At 49.7% G+C, this 19,900-nt stretch overlaps 1 protein-coding gene and 1 non-coding gene across 8 annotated transcripts in view; one reads left to right on the top strand and one right to left on the bottom strand.

Moving 5' to 3' along the window:
• Positions 1 to 1,272: 1,272 nt before the first annotated feature.
• Positions 1,273 to 19,900, bottom strand: part of LOC141124028 (uncharacterized) — a 231,564-nt gene continuing 212,936 nt past the window's right edge. For 2 of the 7 annotated variants that reach the window (XM_073612105.1, XM_073612104.1), the window contains 3 exons: positions 12,390 to 12,889; positions 8,832 to 8,931; positions 1,273 to 1,526 (listed from right to left, as the gene is read on the bottom strand). In XM_073612105.1, the coding sequence (XP_073468206.1) occupies positions 1,501 to 1,526; positions 8,832 to 8,931; positions 12,390 to 12,889 (626 nt within the window). In that variant the 3' untranslated portion in view covers positions 1,273 to 1,500. The other 5 variants (XR_012240764.1, XR_012240763.1, XR_012240767.1 and 2 more) reach the window with 5 other exon arrangements.
• On the top strand, positions 7,540 to 7,611 carry TRNAE-UUC (transfer RNA glutamic acid (anticodon UUC)). Its single transcript has one exon. It is a non-coding gene; the product is annotated as a tRNA-Glu (tRNA).

The raw sequence follows: 19,900 nt of genomic DNA, 5'->3' as shown, positions 1-19,900 counted from the left end.
GATGTGTATATAGATCACTACAATAATAATTATATATATCACCCCAATCATATATATATATATATATATCACTCCAATAATATAATCAGCACATTGATTATCAGTGCAGCTCCCATGAGAGGTGCCCAACAACTGCCAGCAGTGCCCCCTCAAAGTCTCTCAGTGCCCATCACAGTCCCCACCACAGTGCCAATCAGTGCCCACCACAGTGCCAATCAGTGCCCACCACAGTGCCAATCAGTGCCCATCAGTGCTGCCTATAAGTGCCCATTTAGTGCTGCCTATAAGTGTCCATCAGTGCTGCATATCAGTGCCAACTCATCAGTGCAGTGAAGGAGAAAACAACATTTTATGACAAAATAAGAAAAAAGTTTTTCTGTTCAAAAATTGGGTCTTTTTTAGATCCCGAGGTGATGAAATACCAACAAAAGAAAGCTCTATTTGTGGGAAGAAAATGATAAAAATGTAGTTTGGGTACAGTGTTGTATGACCGCGTAATTGTCATTCAAAGTGGGACAGCGCTGAAAGCTGAAAATTTTCCTGGGCAGGAAGGGGGGGAAGTGCCGGTATTGAAGTGGTGAATCTTCAACTGCCATAATGCTGCACATGTGATCCGTTATGACAGCAGCCATTGGATGGTTTGACAGTTTGGTTGAGAGCACAACCAATGTGACAGTTAGCATTCCCGACATGCCAGAAATAGAAATGTTTTTTGAAACTGTTAAATCGATGGGATTCCTTCCTCTTTAATACAAGTAGAAAGCGTTTTATTTATAAATAACGCACAGGCACGAGGATGCACTGATGAGTTGGCACTGATATGCAGCACTGATGGACACTTATAGGCAGCACTGATGGGCACTGATTGGCACTGTGGTGGGGACTGTAATGGGCACTGATTGGCACTGTGGTGGGCACTGATTGTCACTGTGGTGGGCACTGAGAGACTTTGAGGGGGCACTGCTGGCAGTTGTTGGGCACCTCTCATGGGGGCTGCACTAATAATCAATGTGCTGATTATCAGCACAGACCCCCCTCTGACAGAGAGAGCTGCCGATTGGCTCTCCCTGTCAGCGCGAACCGAGGAATGCCATTTCCCGGCACTTCCAGGTTCACGCGATGATCATGTGGTAAGAAGCCTCTGTCAGGACTCCGGTGTCAGGACTCTGCAGCCCTGATACATGGGAGTCAGCTCAGAGGGGGGAGGGTAGAAACTGGTAGGATCAGCCAGCTATTTCATACACAGCACAAGCACTGTGCTCTATAACAGGCTTTAAAGGAACAGGATCTTCTTTAATGGTGCAAAAAAACACACAAAAATATATTTTTTTATAAAAACATCGTTATTGGAGTCCAAAGTTTTAAAAGAAACGGGGGGGACATTGAATGTTGTCCACATTTCATAAAGACAATTCAGTGCACATGTACAATATACACATAAAGTAGTTACTGTAACCAGCGTGATGCTTGTTGCTTGACATGTTTCACTTTTCAGCTTCTTCAGGAGCTTATAAAGCAATATGTAGCTACAAAAAGACAAATACAATCAAAATAAACAACAATAATTCCAAAAATTTGCATAAAGAATTTTTAGTAATTATGCATGACCGTAAATTAACATTTCTGTTATCAAAATAAATGTGTATCAAAAAGATATAACAACATAAATATGTTCAATGAATATTAGGGGTGCAACGGATCGTCATTGATCCGTGATCCATACGGATCAACCTCCGCGGATCGGGACACCCGCGATCCGCAGAGCGCTCTGTGGCCTCGGCCATAGGAAAGGCCGCGGCTTTGGCCTAGCTCCGGAGCGGCGGCCATCTTGGTACACCCGGCGGCCGTTTACCACGTGATCGCTCCGTCAAATGACGGAGCGATCACTTGTAACAAACCGGCGTTATGTCATGACGCCGGTTCCTCTCTCCCCTCTGTGTACTGATCTGTACAGTGTAGGGGAGAGTTCGGATGGCAGCAGTGCCAATACTCTGCAATGCCCTGACAATACTCTGCCATACCCTGCCAATACTCTTCCAAACCCTGCCAATACTCTTCCATACCCTGCCAATACTCTGTCAATATACCCGCCAATACCCTGCAATACTCTGCCATACCCTGCTAATATATTACAGTGGGGGAGATTGTGGATATTACAGTGGGGCAGATTTTTTTTTGTTGATCCGAACCGTGACTCCTGATCCGAGGAACGATCCGAACCGTCAGTTTTTTGATCCGTTGCACCCCTAATGAATATCCATGAGGGTCAGCACTATACAGAGAAGCACACAACATGAACATAAAACTCAACTCACCATGTATATAGAATGTAATCAAGCTAATGCACACTAGTAAAGGGTCCAAAACTGATATAAGAAGAGGTACCCAGGCCACCTACAGTGTCCCATCTGATAACAAATAGAGATCATGCACCCATCACCAAGACCAACATACACATAAGAAGGGCTTGAAGTTCAAACCTACCAAGCGTATCCTCAAAACTCACTGTATCTGTCAGAACAAAGACATAGCGGCCACCAGGCCAGACGGGACTGGTGGCCCCAGCCACAGAGCCGGCCATGGAGCAGGAGGTGGCTGCTATGTCTTTGTTCTGACAGATACGGTGAGTTTTGAGGATACGCATGGTAGGTTTGATCTTCAGGCCCTTCTTATGTGTATGTTGGTCATGCTGATGGGTGTATGATCTCTATTTGTTATCAGATGGGACACTGTAGGTGTCCTGGGGGATGCTATTTATTAAATATGTCCGCATTCATCATCACGGGTGTTTAATAATAAGAAACAGAAGCACTGCAGATTACTCCACCGCACCCGAAAGTGAAGAATCAGACCCCTTTTTCATTTTAGTGGGTCGGCATAACTGCCAGGCAACCAAAATTTTTATATGAAGGCCATTAGTCACCCCTGTGTCCCTGTCATGTTGGGATTATTTATTGTCCCTTGCACTGGAATTTTGAACTTTTCTCTCCATAATTTTATGTTTTATATATATATCTATATATAGATATATATATATATATCTATATATAGATATATATATCTATATATAGATATATATATATATATATAATGTAGGTGAAGGTGCTAAATCTGATTCTTTTTTATTGCAGATGTACGCGGTATTTACTGCAGACACAGCTCACAAGGCAGGACTACCCCAGTGAGCAAGACAGAATATGAAAGCTACATTGAGACTCCCCCAGCATGTGAAGTTCACAAGGAGTCCCCACCAGCATGTGACGTTCACACGGACACTCCACCAGCATGTGACGTTCACACGGAGACTCCACCAGCATGTGACGTTCACACGGAGACTCCACCAGCATGTGACGTTCACACGGAGACTCCACCAGCATGTGACGTTCACGCGGAGACTCCACCAGCATGTGACGTTCACACGGAGACTCCACCAGCATGTGACGTTCACACGGAGACTCCACCAGCATGTGACGTTCACACGGACACTCCACCAGCATGTGGCATTCACACGGAGACTCCACCAGCATGTGACATTCACACGGAGACTCCACCAGCATGTGACGTTCACAAGGATACTCCACCAGCATGTGACGTTCACAAGGATACTCCACCAGCATGTGACGTTCACAAGGATACTGCACCAGCATGTGACGTTCACACAGAGACTCCACCAGCATGTGACGTTCACACGGAGACTCCACCAGCATGTGACGTTCACACGGAGACTCCACCAGCATGTGATGTTCACACGGAGACTCCACCAGCATGTGACATTCACAAGGATACTCCACCAGCATGTGACGTTCAAATTGAGACACCACCTGAATGTCACATTCATGTTGAGACTACAGCACAATGTGAGGTTCATGTTGAGAACCCACCAAAATACCAGGGCAGCCATTTGAATATCTCCTCCCATGAAGATGAGGGCAAGCTTAAAGAAAAGGATAGGCAGATCCTGGTGATAGGGGACTCTGTTATTAGAGGGACAGAGAGGGCAATCTGTCAGAATGACCGCGATCAACGAACAGTATATTGTTTCCCAGTGGCACGAGTTCGGGACATTGCAGATCGGATGGACGGATTGTTGGATGGGGCTGGGGAGGATCCAGTTGTCATGGTACATATTGGAACCAATGACAACATTAGAAGAAAATGGAGCACCCTACAAAATGATTTCAGGGACTTAGGGGCTATATTGAAGAAAAGGACCTCCAAGGCAGCATTTTCAGAAATACTGCCTGTACCTCGAGCCACACCAAGGAGGCAACAGGAGCTTAGGGAGCTTAGCAAGTGGCTGAAGAATTGGTGCAGGAAGGAGGGGTTTGGCTTCATGGAGACCTGGAATGACTTTTCAATTGGTCACTTGCTCTACAGCAGGGATGGACTGCACTTAAATGAGCAGGGTGCAGCTCTGTTGGGAAAGAAAATAACCAAAAGGGTGGAAAAAATGTTAAATCCACCACCAGCATGTGACCTTCACACGGAGACACCACCAGCATGTGACGTTCACACGAAGACACCATCAGCATGTGACGTTAACACGGAGACTTCACCAGCATGGGATGTTCACATGGAGATTCCACTAGCATGTGACGTTCACACGGAGACGCCACCAGCATGTGACGTTCACACGGAGACACCACCAGCTTGTGACGTTCACACAGAGCCTCCACCAGCATGTGTAGTTCACACGGAGACTCCACCAGCATGTGACGTTCACACGGATACTCCACCAGCATGTGACATTCACATTGAGACACCACCTGAATGTCACATTCATGTTGAGACTACAGCACAATGTGAGGTTCATGTTGAGAACCCACCAAAATACCAGGGCAGCCATTTGAATATCTCCTCCCATGAAGATGAGGGCAAGCCTAAAGAAAAGGATAGGCAGATCCTGGTGGTAGGGGACTCTGTTATTAGAGGGACAGAGAGGGCAATCTGTCAGAATGACCGCGATCAACGATCAGTATATTGTTTCCCAGTCGCACGAGTTCGGGACATTGCAGATCGGATGGACGGATTGTTGGATGGGGCTGGGGAGGATCCAGTTGTCATGGTACATATTGGAACCAATGACAACATTAGAAGAAAATGGAGTACACTACAAAATGATTTCAGGGACTTAGGGGCTATATTGAAGAAAAGGACCTCCAAGGCAGCATTTTCAGAAATACTGCCTGTACCTCGAGCCATACCAAGAAGGCAACAGGAGCTTAGAGAGCTTAGCAAGTGGCTGAAGAACTGGTGCAGGAAGGAGGGGTTTGGCTTCATGGAGACCTGGAATGACTTTTCAATTGGTCACTTGCTCTACAGCAGGGATGGACTGCACTTAAATGAGCAGGGTGCAGCTCTGTTGGGAAAGAAAATAACCAAGAGGGTGGAAAAAATGTTAAATCCACCACCAGCATGTGACGTTCACACGGAGATGCCACCAGCATGTGACGTTCACACGAAGACTTCACCAGCATGTGACGTTCACACGGAGACGCCACCAGCACGTGACGTTCACATGGAGACACCACCAGCTTGTGACATTCACACGGAGCCTCCACCAGCATGTGACGTTCACACGGATACTCCACCAGCATGTGACATTCACACGGATACTCCACCAGCATGTGACATTCACATTGAGACACCACCTGAATGTCACATTCATGTTGAGACTACAGCACAATGTGAGGTTCATGTTGAGAACCCACCAAAATACCAGGGCAGCCATTTGAATATCTCCTCCCATGAAGATGAAGGCAAGCCTAAAGAAAAGGATAGGCAGATCCTGGTGGTAGGGGACTCTGTTATTAGAGGGACAGAGAGGGCAATCTGTCAGAATGACCGCGATCAACGAACAGTATATTGTTTCCCAGTCGCACGAGTTCGGGACATTGCAGATCGGATGGACGGATTGTTGGATGAGGCTGGGGAGGATCCAGTTGTCATGGTACATATTGGAACCAATGACAACATTAGAAGAAAATGGAGCACCCTACAAAATGATTTCAGGGACTTAGGGGCTATATTGAAGAAAAGGACCTCCAAGGCAGCATTTTCAGAAATACTGCCTGTACCTCGAGCCACACCAAGGAGGCAACAGGAGCTTAGGGAGCTTAGCAAGTGGCTGAAGAACTGGTGCAGGAAGGAGGGGTTTGGCTTTATGGAGACCTGGACTGACTTTTCAATGTGTCACTTGCTCTACAGCAGGGATGGACTGCACTTAAATGAGCAGGGTGCAGCTCTGTTGGGAAAGAAAATAACCAAAAGGGTGGAAAAAATGTTAAATCAACCACGTGTCATTCACATCGAGACTCCTCCAGCATGCAACGATTCTGTTGAGACTCAGGCAGAATGTAACTTTCCCACTAAGACACTGGCAGATTGTGGCGTTACCACTGAGACTCTGGCAGAATGTGACGTTCATCAGCAGCTTCTGAATCACAGACTCAACTAAAAGTCTAAGAAACCCTCCCAGGGACCAGGTACGGCTTTACCAACACAGGTCCCTACACTGGTGGTGGCTGCCACTCCAGTATCCAGAGGGCCTTCCCATCAGCCCTCTATTTCCCTTTTTGGAGCTTCTGAATCACCAACTATGAATGTAAATGGACAAACAAGATGATTGACTGTTCCTAGAAGAAGACTCAACAAAAATTCTAAGGATCCCTCCTGAGGGACCAGGTATGGCTGTACCAACACAGGTCCCTACACTGGTGGCTGCCACTTCAGTAACCAGAGGGTTTTCCCATCAGCCCTCCATTTTCGTTTTTGGAACTTCTGAATCACCAACTATCAATGCAGCTGGACAAACAAGACAATTGGCTGTTCCTAGAAGAAGACTCAACAAAAAGTCTGAGGAAGCCTCCCTGGGACCAGGTACGGCTGTACCAACACAGGTCCCTACACTGGTGCGAGCTGCCACTCCAGCAACCGGAGGGTCTTCCCATCAGCCCTCTATTTACCTTTCTGCAGCTTCTGCAGAAGCTTTAAGGTTCGACAATACGTCGCCAAAACATAATCACCTGAAGAACAAGGGGGAGTATGGAAGAGGGAGAGAGGGAGGAAAAGGGGGGAGGAAAGGTTGGAGAAAGAAGGGAGTGAGGGTTGGGGGGAACCCCCACACCCCTTCCTTACCCCTAACCTCCCCCCCCTCCTTTCCTCCCTCTCTCCCTCTTCCATACTCCCCCTCAGGCGTGTGTTGGACCGGCTAAGGGGAGGTTGGAGGCCGGTATTCTTTGGGTGTGTTTTGGAGTGTTATATACATAGATTGCAGTTTAGGATAAGTTTGGATTTCTTCTGGAGGCACTTTGAGTGGACATAATTGATGAACTCCGTTCAGCGGGGGCAGGCCTTGGAGAAGAGAGGCCGCATACAGGCAGCACAGAGGCTTAGGGGTTAGCCTTGCAGCACTGGGGTCCATGGTTCAAATCCTGACCAGGACACTATCTGCATGGAGTTTGCATGTTCTCCCTGTGCTTGCGTGGGTTTCCTCCGGGTACTCCGGTTTCCTCCCACACTACAAAGACATGCTACCTTGCGTTGGTGGTGCAGTGGTGAGCATAGCTGCCTTTCAAGCAGCTGACCCGGGTTCGATTCCCGGCCAACGCCTTCTCCAATACTTGGAGTCCTCAGAGAGAAAAGCGCTATACAAGGGTGGAATGAAGAATGAAGTGAATGTGTGGAATGTTTGAGGAAGAAAATGTCCCCCCAGAATCTATAGAAGGTGAACCCAGCAACTGATAGAAGATGCTTAGGCTGCAATCACACCTAGGCCTTCCGGATCGCGGGCGGAATTACTGCGATTCCAGATTGTGATCCAGTTATTTTCAATGGCACCCCAATCATGGGACAATATTGTCACCTGACAAATCACACAAAAAAATTGCGGGACACCTATTTCCCATAGGCCGTCAGGCAACAATCGCGGCAAAATCACGCCTCAATTGGGATGATATTGAAAGTGAAGGGATTGCAAGCGTGTGCTGCATTTTTGCACCGATTCGGGAATCCGGAACACCTAGGTGTGACCAAATCCTCGCCGTGTCCATCATACGACAAGAACTTCCTGCACAGACGTTCCCCCAACATGAATAATACACCTATACCCCCCCAACATGAATATTACACCCATACTCCCCCATCAGGAATATTACACCGACAAGCCCCAACATGAATATTACACCCATACCCACCCAACATGAATATTACACCGACACCCTCCCAGCAGGAATATTACACACATACCCCCCCAGCAGGAATATTACACCCATACCCCCCCAACATGAATATTACACCCATACCCCCCAGCAGGAATATTACACCGACACCCCCCATCCTGACACTGACGTCCCCCCAGGAATATTACACCGACACCCCCCATCCTGACACTGACGTCCCCCCAGGAATATTACACCGACACCCCCCATCCTCACACTGACGTCCCCCCCAGGAATATTACACCGACACCCCCCAGGAATATTACACCGACACCCCCCATCCTGACGTCCCCCCAGGAATATTACACCGACACACCCCATCCTGACACTGACATCCCCCCAGCAGGAATAAGAAAATAAGGATGATCCTCAGCTCCATCTAGTGGTCATAATGCAGTACATGTATGACAGGAAGCTACACAGACCAATAGGGTGGTTAGAGGGTTGGAAAGGGGAGGCCACGACGTGTCCATGCCCAGTAAGTGCCAAAATATTTCCTCTGCTCGGGGGTCCACACTTAAGGCAAGGTGATTTCCATTCTAGCAGCAGCTTTGATAGAAAATAAAGTGTGTCGCTGTGGTGAAGCAGGGGCTGTTATCTGCTAGTACTTACCCTTGGAGGATCTTCGGCAGGCTTTGGCACACAGCGCTCTTTGTTGCTCCACTTCATCTTTCTCTTGATATTCACTTAACAAGGAGCTGAGGTATTCTTCCTGTGACAAGAGGAAGGGAAGACGTAAGAGTCCCTATCCTGGACAAGAAGAGCTCAGCAATCAAGGCTTCATAGCAGGACTCCATGCAGACCTTAAAGTGGACCTCTCAGCAACTTTACAAGTCTGCATGAAGAAATAGAATATACCGTATTCTTCTATCCCTTCTACAAGTGCAAAAATGTCACTTTTCATCCGGCCGGAAATATACAGAGCTCAGAACTTTCTGCTCTTGTTGTCTCTGGACTATTTTCAGTCCCAGTTCTCTATGTGGACTACAAAACATCACCTCACTATGTTACAGACAGGGGGGAGTATTCTGTAGTCCAAACACACTTTCTGTCCTACGGTGACAACGTCTCCATAGATTCAGCACAGTGAGTGTTGTCACCCTAGGACAGGAAGTTACTGGCAGGATCAAAGACAAAAAGAAAAGAAAACGAATGCAGCCACCATATCTAAGGACTGGTCAGCTGAAGTATAGTACATTTTTGTATTTCGGATTCCCCCATAAATCAGTTGGCCCCATCCGTGTACCCCCACAAATCACTTGCCCCATCAGAGTACATATATAGATCAGTTGCCCCATTACAGTGTCCCCATAGATTAATTGCCCCATCAAACTGCCCCCATAGATTAGATGCCTCATCATCGTGCCCCCATAGATTAGTTTCCTCCATCACAGAGCTCAGTGTACTTGCAGGAGAACTCCCTATAGCCTGGCAGGCAGAAGGTGGGAGCTGGCAGGAGAAATGTGCTGCAGGGCACACAGCAGGCACGTGACGTCATTGGTTGCTAGGCATGCCGGCATCTCTAGCAACCAATGACTGCTGCTCAATGGACCAGGACTTGTGGGTGGTCCGCCATGTTAGTGAAGGCTCCATGAACCTATCAGCCTGTGCAGGAGGTGGAGCCAGGGACTTTATGTGGGAGGAGACTCATCTAATCTCTTGGTGTAGGAGAATTCAGACTGAGGAGTGGGTGGAGCAGAATAGTTAGGGGCGGGGCAAAGGAGTATGATGTAATGTTGTGGGGGAGGTGCTAGGAGAGGGAGGCTGTCACCTGTGCCCTGCCCCCGAGCATAATGCCTGGGTCATGCCCCCCCTTGTCTTGGCCCCCTGCTTCCAGTCATATGCTCTATTGATCTACTGACCCCCCTCCCCCCCATAGATCTCCTGCTCTGTATGGACAATCACTCATGCCCAATACTTGCGGAAAAGGAAAAATTGGAACAGGGAACAAAGGAATATAAATGTAAATATGGCGGAACACGGCGTGCCGCGGTGACAACTTTCCACCATATCAGTCTCCGGTCACATCTGCGCGTTCCGGTAATGCGCACAGAAATGCACGTTTCCACGCAATCCCAGAACACCGTAAAAATATCTGCCTCAAGCTTGTAGTGCCATTTATTGTAAATGTCCCCCCAAAACGTGAGACCCCAATACAAGAAATGTGGCAAAATGCGCGGGAAATAAAACAAAGCAGAACGCGTCATGAGATACTTTGTCAGGCTTGTGGGGCATAGAGCAACGCACGGAAATCAATGGGGGGCGCTATGCTTGTTGGGGGTTTGTCATCCAGGTGTATGTCAGAGGAGTGACTGGGACCGGCATTGGTGTCAGCGGACGCACTATTAAACCCCAGCATTGGTGTCAGCGGACGCACTATTAACCCCCAGCATTGGTGTCAGCGGATGCACTATTAAATCCCAGCATTGGTGTCAGCGGACGCACTATTAACCCCCAACATTGGTGTCAGCGGATGCACTATTAACCCCGGCATTGGTGTCAGCGGACGCTCTATTAACCCTCAGCATTGGTGTCAGCGGACGCTCTATTAACCCCGGCATTGGTGTCAGCGGACGCACTATTAACCCCCAACATTGGTGTCAGCGGACGCACTATTAATCCCGGCATTGGTGTCAGCGGATGCACTATTAACCCCCAACATTGGTGTCAGCGGATGCACTATTAACCCCCAACATTGGTGTCAGCGGACGCACTATTAACCCCCAACATTGGTGTCAGCGGATGCACTATTAACCCCCAACATTGGTGTCAGCGGACGCACTATTAATCCCGGCATTGGTGTCAGCGGATGCACTATTAACCCCCAACATTGGTGTCAGCGGATGCACTATTAACCCCCAACATTGGTGTCAGCGGACGTACTATTAACCCCGAGATTCAGCGATGTCCCCTGGTATCCCCCCCATCCATACCTGTCAGGCTCCATGATGAATCAGACAGCCTCAGGTGACACTGACCAAAAAAGTACACAATGGATTCCATCTGCTTCTGGTGATCACAAATCTGCAGAATCAGAGAGCTGAACCTCCAGGAGAGGAAGTCCTTCACCTTCTGGGGGGCGGAGACACTGCATGAAAGGGGCGGAGATACAAAACCACATCAGGAAGGAAATCGATATTATTCCCTATATATCATTATTATTCATAATAAATATACATTTTATATGGATGTGAAACCATTTCCAGGTGTGTCAATGTCCCAGAGACACACCCCCGAGACACCCCCCCAGAGACACCCCCCCAGAGACACCCCCCCAAGAGACACCCCCCCCAGAGACACACCCCCGAGACACACCCCCAGAGACACCCCCCCCAGAGACACACCTCCGAGACACACCTCCGAGACACCCCCCAGAGACACACCCCCCCAGAGACACACCCCCCCAGAGACACACCCCCAGAGACACAACTCAGGGATACACCCCAGTGACACACCCCCAGGGATACACCCAAGAGACACACCCCCAGAGACACACCCCCAAAAATACACCCCAGAGACACACCCCCAGGGATACACCCAAGAGACACACCCCCAGGGATACACCCCAGAGACACACCCCCTCCTTACACTGGTGGCCATGGCAGTTCCCTTTTTACACTGGTGGTCATGGCAGTACCTCTTTACACTGGTGGTCATGGCAGTACCTCCGTACACTGGTGGTCATGGTAGTACCTCCGTACACTGGTGGTCATGGCAGTACCTCCGTACACTGGTGGTCATGGTAGTACCTCTTTACACTGGTGGTCATGGCAGTACCTCCGTACACTGGTGGTCATGGTAGTACCTCCGTACACTGGTGGTCATGGTAGTACCTCCGTACACTGGTGGTCATGGTAGTACCTCCGTACACTGGTGGTCATGGTAGTACCTACGTACACTGGTGGTCATGGTAGTACCTCCGTACACTGGTGGTCATGGTAGTACCTCCGTACACTGGTGATCATGGTAGTACCTCCGTACACTGGTGGTCATGGTAGTACCTCCGTACACTGGTGGTCATGGTAGTACCTCCGTACACTGGTGGTCATGGTAGTATCTCCGTACACTGGTGGTCATGGTAGTACCTCCGTACACTGGTGGTGAGTGGATTCTTTATTCTGATTCCATAGAACAGTATTAGTCCCACAGGAACTCTGGAACATCATATACCTTTTCTGAACACAGTGGACTTTTGATTCTTGGTGGCACAGAACGCCCTTCCAGAGATGAGATATTCTGGAGATTTCCGCTGCACTCCTGACAAGCCGCCATGTTCCTTTTAGGGAAGAGAGGTTTCCGGCTCACCACTCTCCCGTTTTTGCACAGAGTCTTTCTAATGGTTGAGTCCTGAACATTCACCTGAGCCGAGGCCAGAGAGGCCTGAAGTTCCCGGGACCAGGCAGAAGGGTTCTTCTTGACTTCACTGATGATGATCCTTCTGGCCTGGGGGGAGATTTTCGCAGGACGACCACTCCTAGGTAGATTCACCACCGTTCCAAACTTCTTCCACTTGGTGAGAATGGCTCTGACCGTAGTCCCATTGAGGTCCAGGGCCTTGGAGATGGTGGTGTAACCCTGTCCAGACTCATAGACTTCAGCCACCTTTCTCCGAAGGTCTGCCGAAATCTCACTGGAGCGCCACTCCCCACACTCCGACAACTCCGCATTTCCTGGCAAAGATTCAAACAGATACAGATTAGAGGCTCAGTCATAGACTGCACTGGGGACATTAGAGTGTCAGCTCCTGGGCTCAGTCATAGACTATAATGGGAACATTAGAGTGTCAGCTCCTGGGCCCAGTCATAGACTATAGTGGGGACATTGGAGTGTCAGCTCCTGGGCCCAGTCATAGACTAGAGTGTCAGCTCCTGGGCCCAGTCATAGACTAGAGTGTCAGCTCCTGGGCTCAGTCATAGACTATAGTGGGGACATTGGAGTGTCAGCTCCTGGGCTCAGTCATAGACTATAGTGGGGACATTGGAGTGTCAGCTCCTGGGCCCAGTCATAGACTAGAGTGTCAGCTCCTGGGCCCAGTCATAGACTATAATGGGGACATTAGAGTGTCAGCCCCTGGGCCCAGTCATAGACTATAATGGGGACATTAGAGTGTCAGCTCCCGGGCTCAGTCATAGACTATAGTGGGGACATTAGAGTGTCAGTTCCTGGGCTCAGTCATAGACTGTACTGGGGACATTGGAGTGTCAGCTCCTGGGCTCAGTCATAGACTATAGTGGGGACATTAGAGTGTCAGCTCCCGGGCTCAGCCATAGACTGTAGTGGGGACATTGGAGTGTCAGCTCCTGGGCTCAGTCATAGACTATAGTGGGGACATTAGAGTGTCAGCTCCTGGGCTCAGCCATAGACTATAGTGGGGACATTGGAGTGTCAGCTCCTGGGCTCAGTCATAGACTGTAGTGGGGACATTAGAGTGTCAGCTCCTGGGCTCAGCCATAGACTGTAGTGGGGACATTGGAGTGTCAGCTCCTGGGCTCAGTCATAGACTGTAGTGGGGACATTAGAGTGTCAGCTCCTGGGCTCAGCCATAGACTGTACTGGGGACATTAGAGTGTCAGCTTCTGGGCCCAGTCATAGACTATAATGGGGACATTAGAGTGTCAGCTCCTGGGCTCAGTCATAGACTATAGTAGGGACATTAGAGTGTCAGCTCCTGGGCTCAGCCATAGACTGTACTGGGGACATTAGAGTGTCAGCTCCTGGGCTCAGCCATAGACTGTACTGGGGACATTAGAGTGTCAGCTTCTGGGCTCAGCCATAGACTGTACTGGTGACATTAGAGTGTCAGCTCCTGCGCTCAATCATAGACTATAGTGGGGACATTAGAGTGTCAGCTCCTGGGCTCAGTCATAGACTATAATGGGGACATTAGAGTGTCAGCTCCTGGGCTCAGTCATAGACTATAGTGGGGACATTAGAGTGTCAGCTCCTGGGCTCAGTCATAGACTATAGTGGGGACATTAGAGTGTCAGCTCCCGGGCTCAGCCATAGACTGTAGTGGGGACATTGGAGTGTCAGCTCCCGGGCTCAGCCATAGACTGTAGTGGGGACATTGGAGTGTCAGCTCCTGGGCTCAGTCATAGACTGTAGTGGGGACATTGGAGTGTCAGCTCCCGGGCTCAGCCATAGACTGTAGTGGGGACATTGGAGTGTCAGCTCCCGGGCTCAGCCATAGACTGTAGTGGGGACATTGGAGTGTCAGCTCCTGGGCTCAGTCATAGACTGTAGTGGGGACATTGGAGTGTCAGCTCCTGGGCTCAGTCATAGACTATAGTGGGGACATTAGAGTGTCAGCTCCTGGGCTCAGTCATAGACTATAGTGGGGACATTAGAGTGTCAGCTCCTGGGCTCAGTCATAGACTATAGTGGGGACATTAGAGTGTCTGCTCCTGGGCTCAGTCATAGACTATAGTGGGGACATTAGAGTGTCTGCTCCTGGGCTCAGTCATAGAATATAGTGGGGACATTAGAGTGTCAGCTCCTGGGCTCAGTCATAGACTATAGTGGGGACGCGTCAGCTCCTGGGCCCAGTCATAGACTAGAGTGTCAGCTCCTGGGCCCAGTCATAGACTATAGTGGGGACATTGGAGTGTCAGCTCCTGGGCCCAGTCATAGACTAGAGTGTCAGCTCCTGGGCCCAGTCATAGACTATAGTGGGAACATTGGAGTGTCAGCTCCTGGGCTCAGCCATAGACTGTACTGGGGACATTAGAGTGTCAGCTCCTGGGCTCAGCCATAGACTGTACTGGGGACATTAGAGTGTCAGCACCTGGGCTCAGTCATAGACTATAGTGGGGACATTAGAGTGTCAGCTCCTGGGCTCAGTCATAGACTATAGTGGGGACATTAGAGTGTCAGCTCCTGGGCTCAGCCATAGACTATAGAGGGGACATTGGAGTGTCAGCTCCTGGGCTCAGTCATAGACTATAGTGGGGACATTAGAGTGTCAGCTCCTGGGCTCAGCCATAGACTGTACTGGGGACATTAGAGTGTCAGCTTCTGGGCCCAGTCATAGACTATAATGGGGACATTAGAGTGTCAGCTCCTGGGCTCAGTCATAGACTATAGTGGGGACATTGGAGTGTCAGCTCCTGGGCTCAGTCATAGACTATACTGGGGACATTAGAGTGTCAGCTCCTGGGCTCAGTCATAGACTATACTGGGGACATTAGAGTGTCAGCTCCTGGGCCCAGTCATAGACTATAGTGGGGACATTGGAGTGTCAGCCCCTGGGCCCAGTCATAGACTTTAATGGGGACATTAGAGTGTCAGCTCCTGGGCTCAGTCATAGGCTATAGTGGGGACATTGGAGTGTCAGCTCCTGGGCCCAGTCATAGACTATAATGGGGACATTAGAGTGTCAGCTCCTGGGCTCAGTCATAGACTGTAGTGGGGACATTGGAGTGTCAGCTCCCGGGCTCAGCCATAGACTATAGTGGGGACATTAGAGTGTCAGCTCCTGGGCTCAGTCATAGACTATAGTGGGGACATTAGAGTGTCAGCTCCTGGGCTCAATCATAGACTATAGTGGGGACATTGGAGTGTCAGCTCCTGGGCTCAGTCATAGACTGTACTGGGGACATTGGAGTGTCAGCTCCTGGGCTCAGTCATAGACTATAGTGGGGACATTAGAGTGTCAGCTCCTGGGCTCAGTCATAGACTAGAGTGTCAGCTCCTGGGCTCAGTCATAGACTATAGTGGTGACATTAGAGTGTCAGCTCCTGGGCTCAGCCAAAGACTATAGTGGGGACATTAGAGTGTCAGCTCCTGGGCTCAGTCATAGACTATAGTGGGGACATTGGAGTGTCAGCTCCTGGGCTCAGTCATAGACTATAGAAGGGACATTGGAGTGTCAGCTCCCGGGCTCAGCCATAGACTATAGTGGGGATATTAGAGTGTCAGCTTCAGGGCCCAGTCATAGACTATAGTGGGGACATTAGAGTGTCAGCTTCAGGGCCCAGTCATAGACTATAGTGGGGACATTAGAGTGTCAGCTCCTGGGCTCAGTCATAGACTATAGTGGGGACATTAGAGTGTCAGCTCCTGGGCTCAGTCATAGACTATAGTGGGGACATTAGAGTGTCAGCTCCTGGGCTCAGTCATAGACTATAGTGGGGACATTAGAGTGTCAGCTCCTGGGCTCAGTCATAGACTATAGTGGGGACATTAGAGTGTCAGCTCCAGGGCTCAGTCATAGACTATAGTGGGGACATCAGAGTGTCAGCTCCTGGGCTCAGTCATAGACTATAGTGAAGACATTAGAGTGTCAGCTCCTGGGCTCAGTCATAGACTATAGTGGGGCCATTGGAGTGTCAGCTCCTGGGCTCAGTCATAGACTGCAGTGGGGACATTAGAGTGTCAGCTCCTGGGCTCAGTCATAGACTATAGTGGGGACATTGGAGTGTCAGCTCCTTGGCTTAGCCATAGACTATAGTGGGGACATTAGAGTGTCAGCTCCTGGGCACAGTCATAGACTATAGAGGGGACATTAGAGTGTCAGCTCCTCGGCTCAGTCATAGACTATAGTGGGGACATTGGAGTGTCAGCTCCTGGGCTCAGTCATAGACTATAGAGGGGACATTAGAGTGTCAGCTCCTGGGCTCAGTCATAGACTATAGTGGGGACATTGGAGTGTCAGCTCCTGGGCACAGTCATAGACTAGAGTGGGGACATTAGAGTGTCAGCTCCTGAGCTCAGCCATAGACTATAATGGGGACATTAGAGTGTCAGCTCCTGGGCTCAGTCATAGACTATAGAGGGGACATTAGAGTGTCAGCTCCTGGGCTCAGTCATAGACTATAGTGGGGACATTAGAGTGTCAGCTCCTGGGCTCAGTCATAGACTATAGTGGGGACATTAGAGTGTCAGCTCCTGGGCTCAGTCATAGACTATAGTGGGGACATTAGAGTGTCAGCTCCTGGGCTCAGTCATAGACTATAGTGGGGACATTAGAGTGTCAGCTCCTGGGCTCAGTCATAGACTATAGTGGGGACATTAGAGTGTCAGCTCCTGGGCTCAGTCATAGACTATAGTGGGGACATTAGAGTGTCAGCTCCTGGGCTCAGTCATAGACTATAGTGGGGACATTAGAGTGTCAGCTTCAGGGCCCAGTCATAGACTATAGTGGGGACATTAGAGTGTCAGCTCCTGGGCTCAGTCATAGACTATAGTGGGGACATTAGAGTGTCAGCTCCTGGGCTCAGTCATAGACTATAGTGGGGACATTAGAGTGTCAGCTCCTGGGCTCAGTCATAGACTATAGTGGGGACATTAGAGTGTCAGCTCCTGGGCTCAGTCATAGACTATAGTGGGGACATTAGAGTGTCAGCTTCAGGGCCCAGTCATAGACTATAGTGGGGACATTAGAGTGTCAGCTCCTGGGCTCAGTCATAGACTATAGTGGGGACATTAGAGTGTCAGCTCCTGGGCTCAGTCATAGACTATAGTGGGGACATTAGAGTGTCAGCTTCAGGGCCCAGTCATAGACTATAGTGGGGACATTAGAGTGTCAGCTCCTGGGCTCAGTCATAGACTATAGTGGGGACATTAGAGTGTCAGCTCCTGGGCTCAGTCATAGACTATAGTGGGGACATTAGAGTGTCAGCTCCTGGGCTCAGTCATAGACTATAGTGGGGACATTAGAGTGTCAGCTCCTGGGCTCAGTCATAGACTATAGTGGGGACATTAGAGTGTCAGCTCCTGGGCTCAGCCATAGACTATAGTGGGGACATTAGAGTGTCAGCTCCTGGGCTCAGCCATAGACTGTACTGGGGACATTGGAGTGTCAGCTCCAGGGCTCAGTCATAGACTATAGTGGGGACATTAGAGTGTCAGCTCCTGGGCTCAGTCATAGACTATAGTGGGGCCATTGGAGTGTCAGCTCCTGGGCTCAGTCATAGACTGCAGTGGGGACATTAGAGTGTCAGCTCCTGGGCTCAGTCATAGTCTATACTGGGGACATTGGAGTGTCAGCTCCTGGGCTCAGTCATAGACTATAGTGGGGACATTAGAGTGTCAGCTCCTGGGCTCAGTCATAGACTATAGTGAAGACATTAGAGTGTCAGCTCCAGGGCTCAGTCATAGACTATAGTGGGGACATTAGAGTGTCAGCTCCTGGGCTCAGTCATAGACTATAGTGGGGCCATTGGAGTGTCAGCTCCTGGGCTCAGTCATAGACTGCAGTGGGGACATTAGAGTGTCAGCTCCTGGGCTCAGTCATAGTGTATACTGGGGACATTGGAGTGTCAGCTCCTTGGCTTAGCCATAGACTATACTGGGGACATTAGAGTGTCACCTCCTGGGCTCAGCCAAAGACTATAGTGGGGACATCAGAGTGTCAGCTCCTGGGCCCAGTCATAGACTAGAGTGGGGACATTAGAGTGTCAGCTCCTGAGCTCAGCCATAGACTATAGTGGGGACATTAGAGTGTCAGCTCCTGGGCTCAGCCATAGACTATAGTGGGGACATTAGAGTGTCAGCTCCTGAGCTCAGCCATAGACTATAGTGGGGACATTAGAGTGTCAGCTCCTGGGCTCAGCCATAGACTATAGAGGGGACATTGGAGTGTCACCTCCTGGGCTCATTCATAGACTATAGTGGGGACATTAGAGTGTCAGCTCCTGGGCTCAGTCATAGACTATAGTGAAGACATTAGAGTGTCAGCTCCTGGGCTCAGTCATAGACTATAGTGAAGACATTAGAGTGTCAGCTCCTGGGCTCAGTCATAGACTATAGTGGGGACATTGGAGTGTCAGCTCCTGGGCTCAGTCATAGACTATAGTGGGGCCATTGGAGTGTCAGCTCCTGGGCTCAGTCATAGACTATAGTGGGGACATTAGAGTGTCAGCTCCTGGGCTCAGTCATAGACTATAGTGGGGACATTGGAGTGTCAGCTCCTGGGCTCAGCCATAGTCTATAGTGGGGACATTAGAGTGTCAGCTCCTGGGCTCAGTCATAGACTATAGTGGGGACATTGGAGTGTCAGCTCCTGGGCTCAGTCATAGACTATAGTGGGGACATTAGAGTGTCAGCTCCTGGGCTCAGCCATAGACTGCAGTGGGGACATTAGAGTGTCAGCTCCTGAGCCCAGTCAAAGACTATAGTGGGGACATTAGAGTGTCAGCTCCTGGGCTCAGCCATAGACTATAGTGGGGACATTGGAGTGTCAGCTCCTGGGCTCAGTCATAGACTATACTGAGGACATTAGAGTGTCACCTCCTGGGCCCAGTCATAGACTATAGAGGGGACATTGGAGTGTCAGCTCCTGGGCTCAGCCATAGATTATAATGGGGACATTAGAGTGTCAGCTCCTGGGCTCAGTCATAGACTATACTGAGGACATTAGAGTGTCACCTCCTGGGCTCAGCCATAGACTATAGTGGGGACATTAGAGTGTCAGTTCCTGGGCTCAATCATAGACTATAGTGGGGACATTAGAGTGTCAGTTCCTGGGCTCAATCATAGACTATAGTGGGGACATTAGAGTATCAGCTCCTGGGCTCAGCCATAGACTATAGTGGGGACATTAGAGTGTCAGCTCCTGGGCCCAGTCATAGACTACAGTGGGGACATTGGAGTGTCAGCTCCTGGGCTCAGCCATAGACTATAGTGGGGACATAAGAGTGTCATCTCCTGGGCTCAGCCATAGACTGCAGTGGGGACATTAG

Source organism: Aquarana catesbeiana, unplaced genomic scaffold (genome assembly GCF_042186555.1).
Source record: "Aquarana catesbeiana isolate 2022-GZ unplaced genomic scaffold, ASM4218655v1 unanchor96, whole genome shotgun sequence".
NCBI lineage: Eukaryota > Metazoa > Chordata > Amphibia > Anura > Ranidae > Aquarana > Aquarana catesbeiana.
This window is presented reverse-complemented; position numbering and strand designations above follow the sequence as displayed.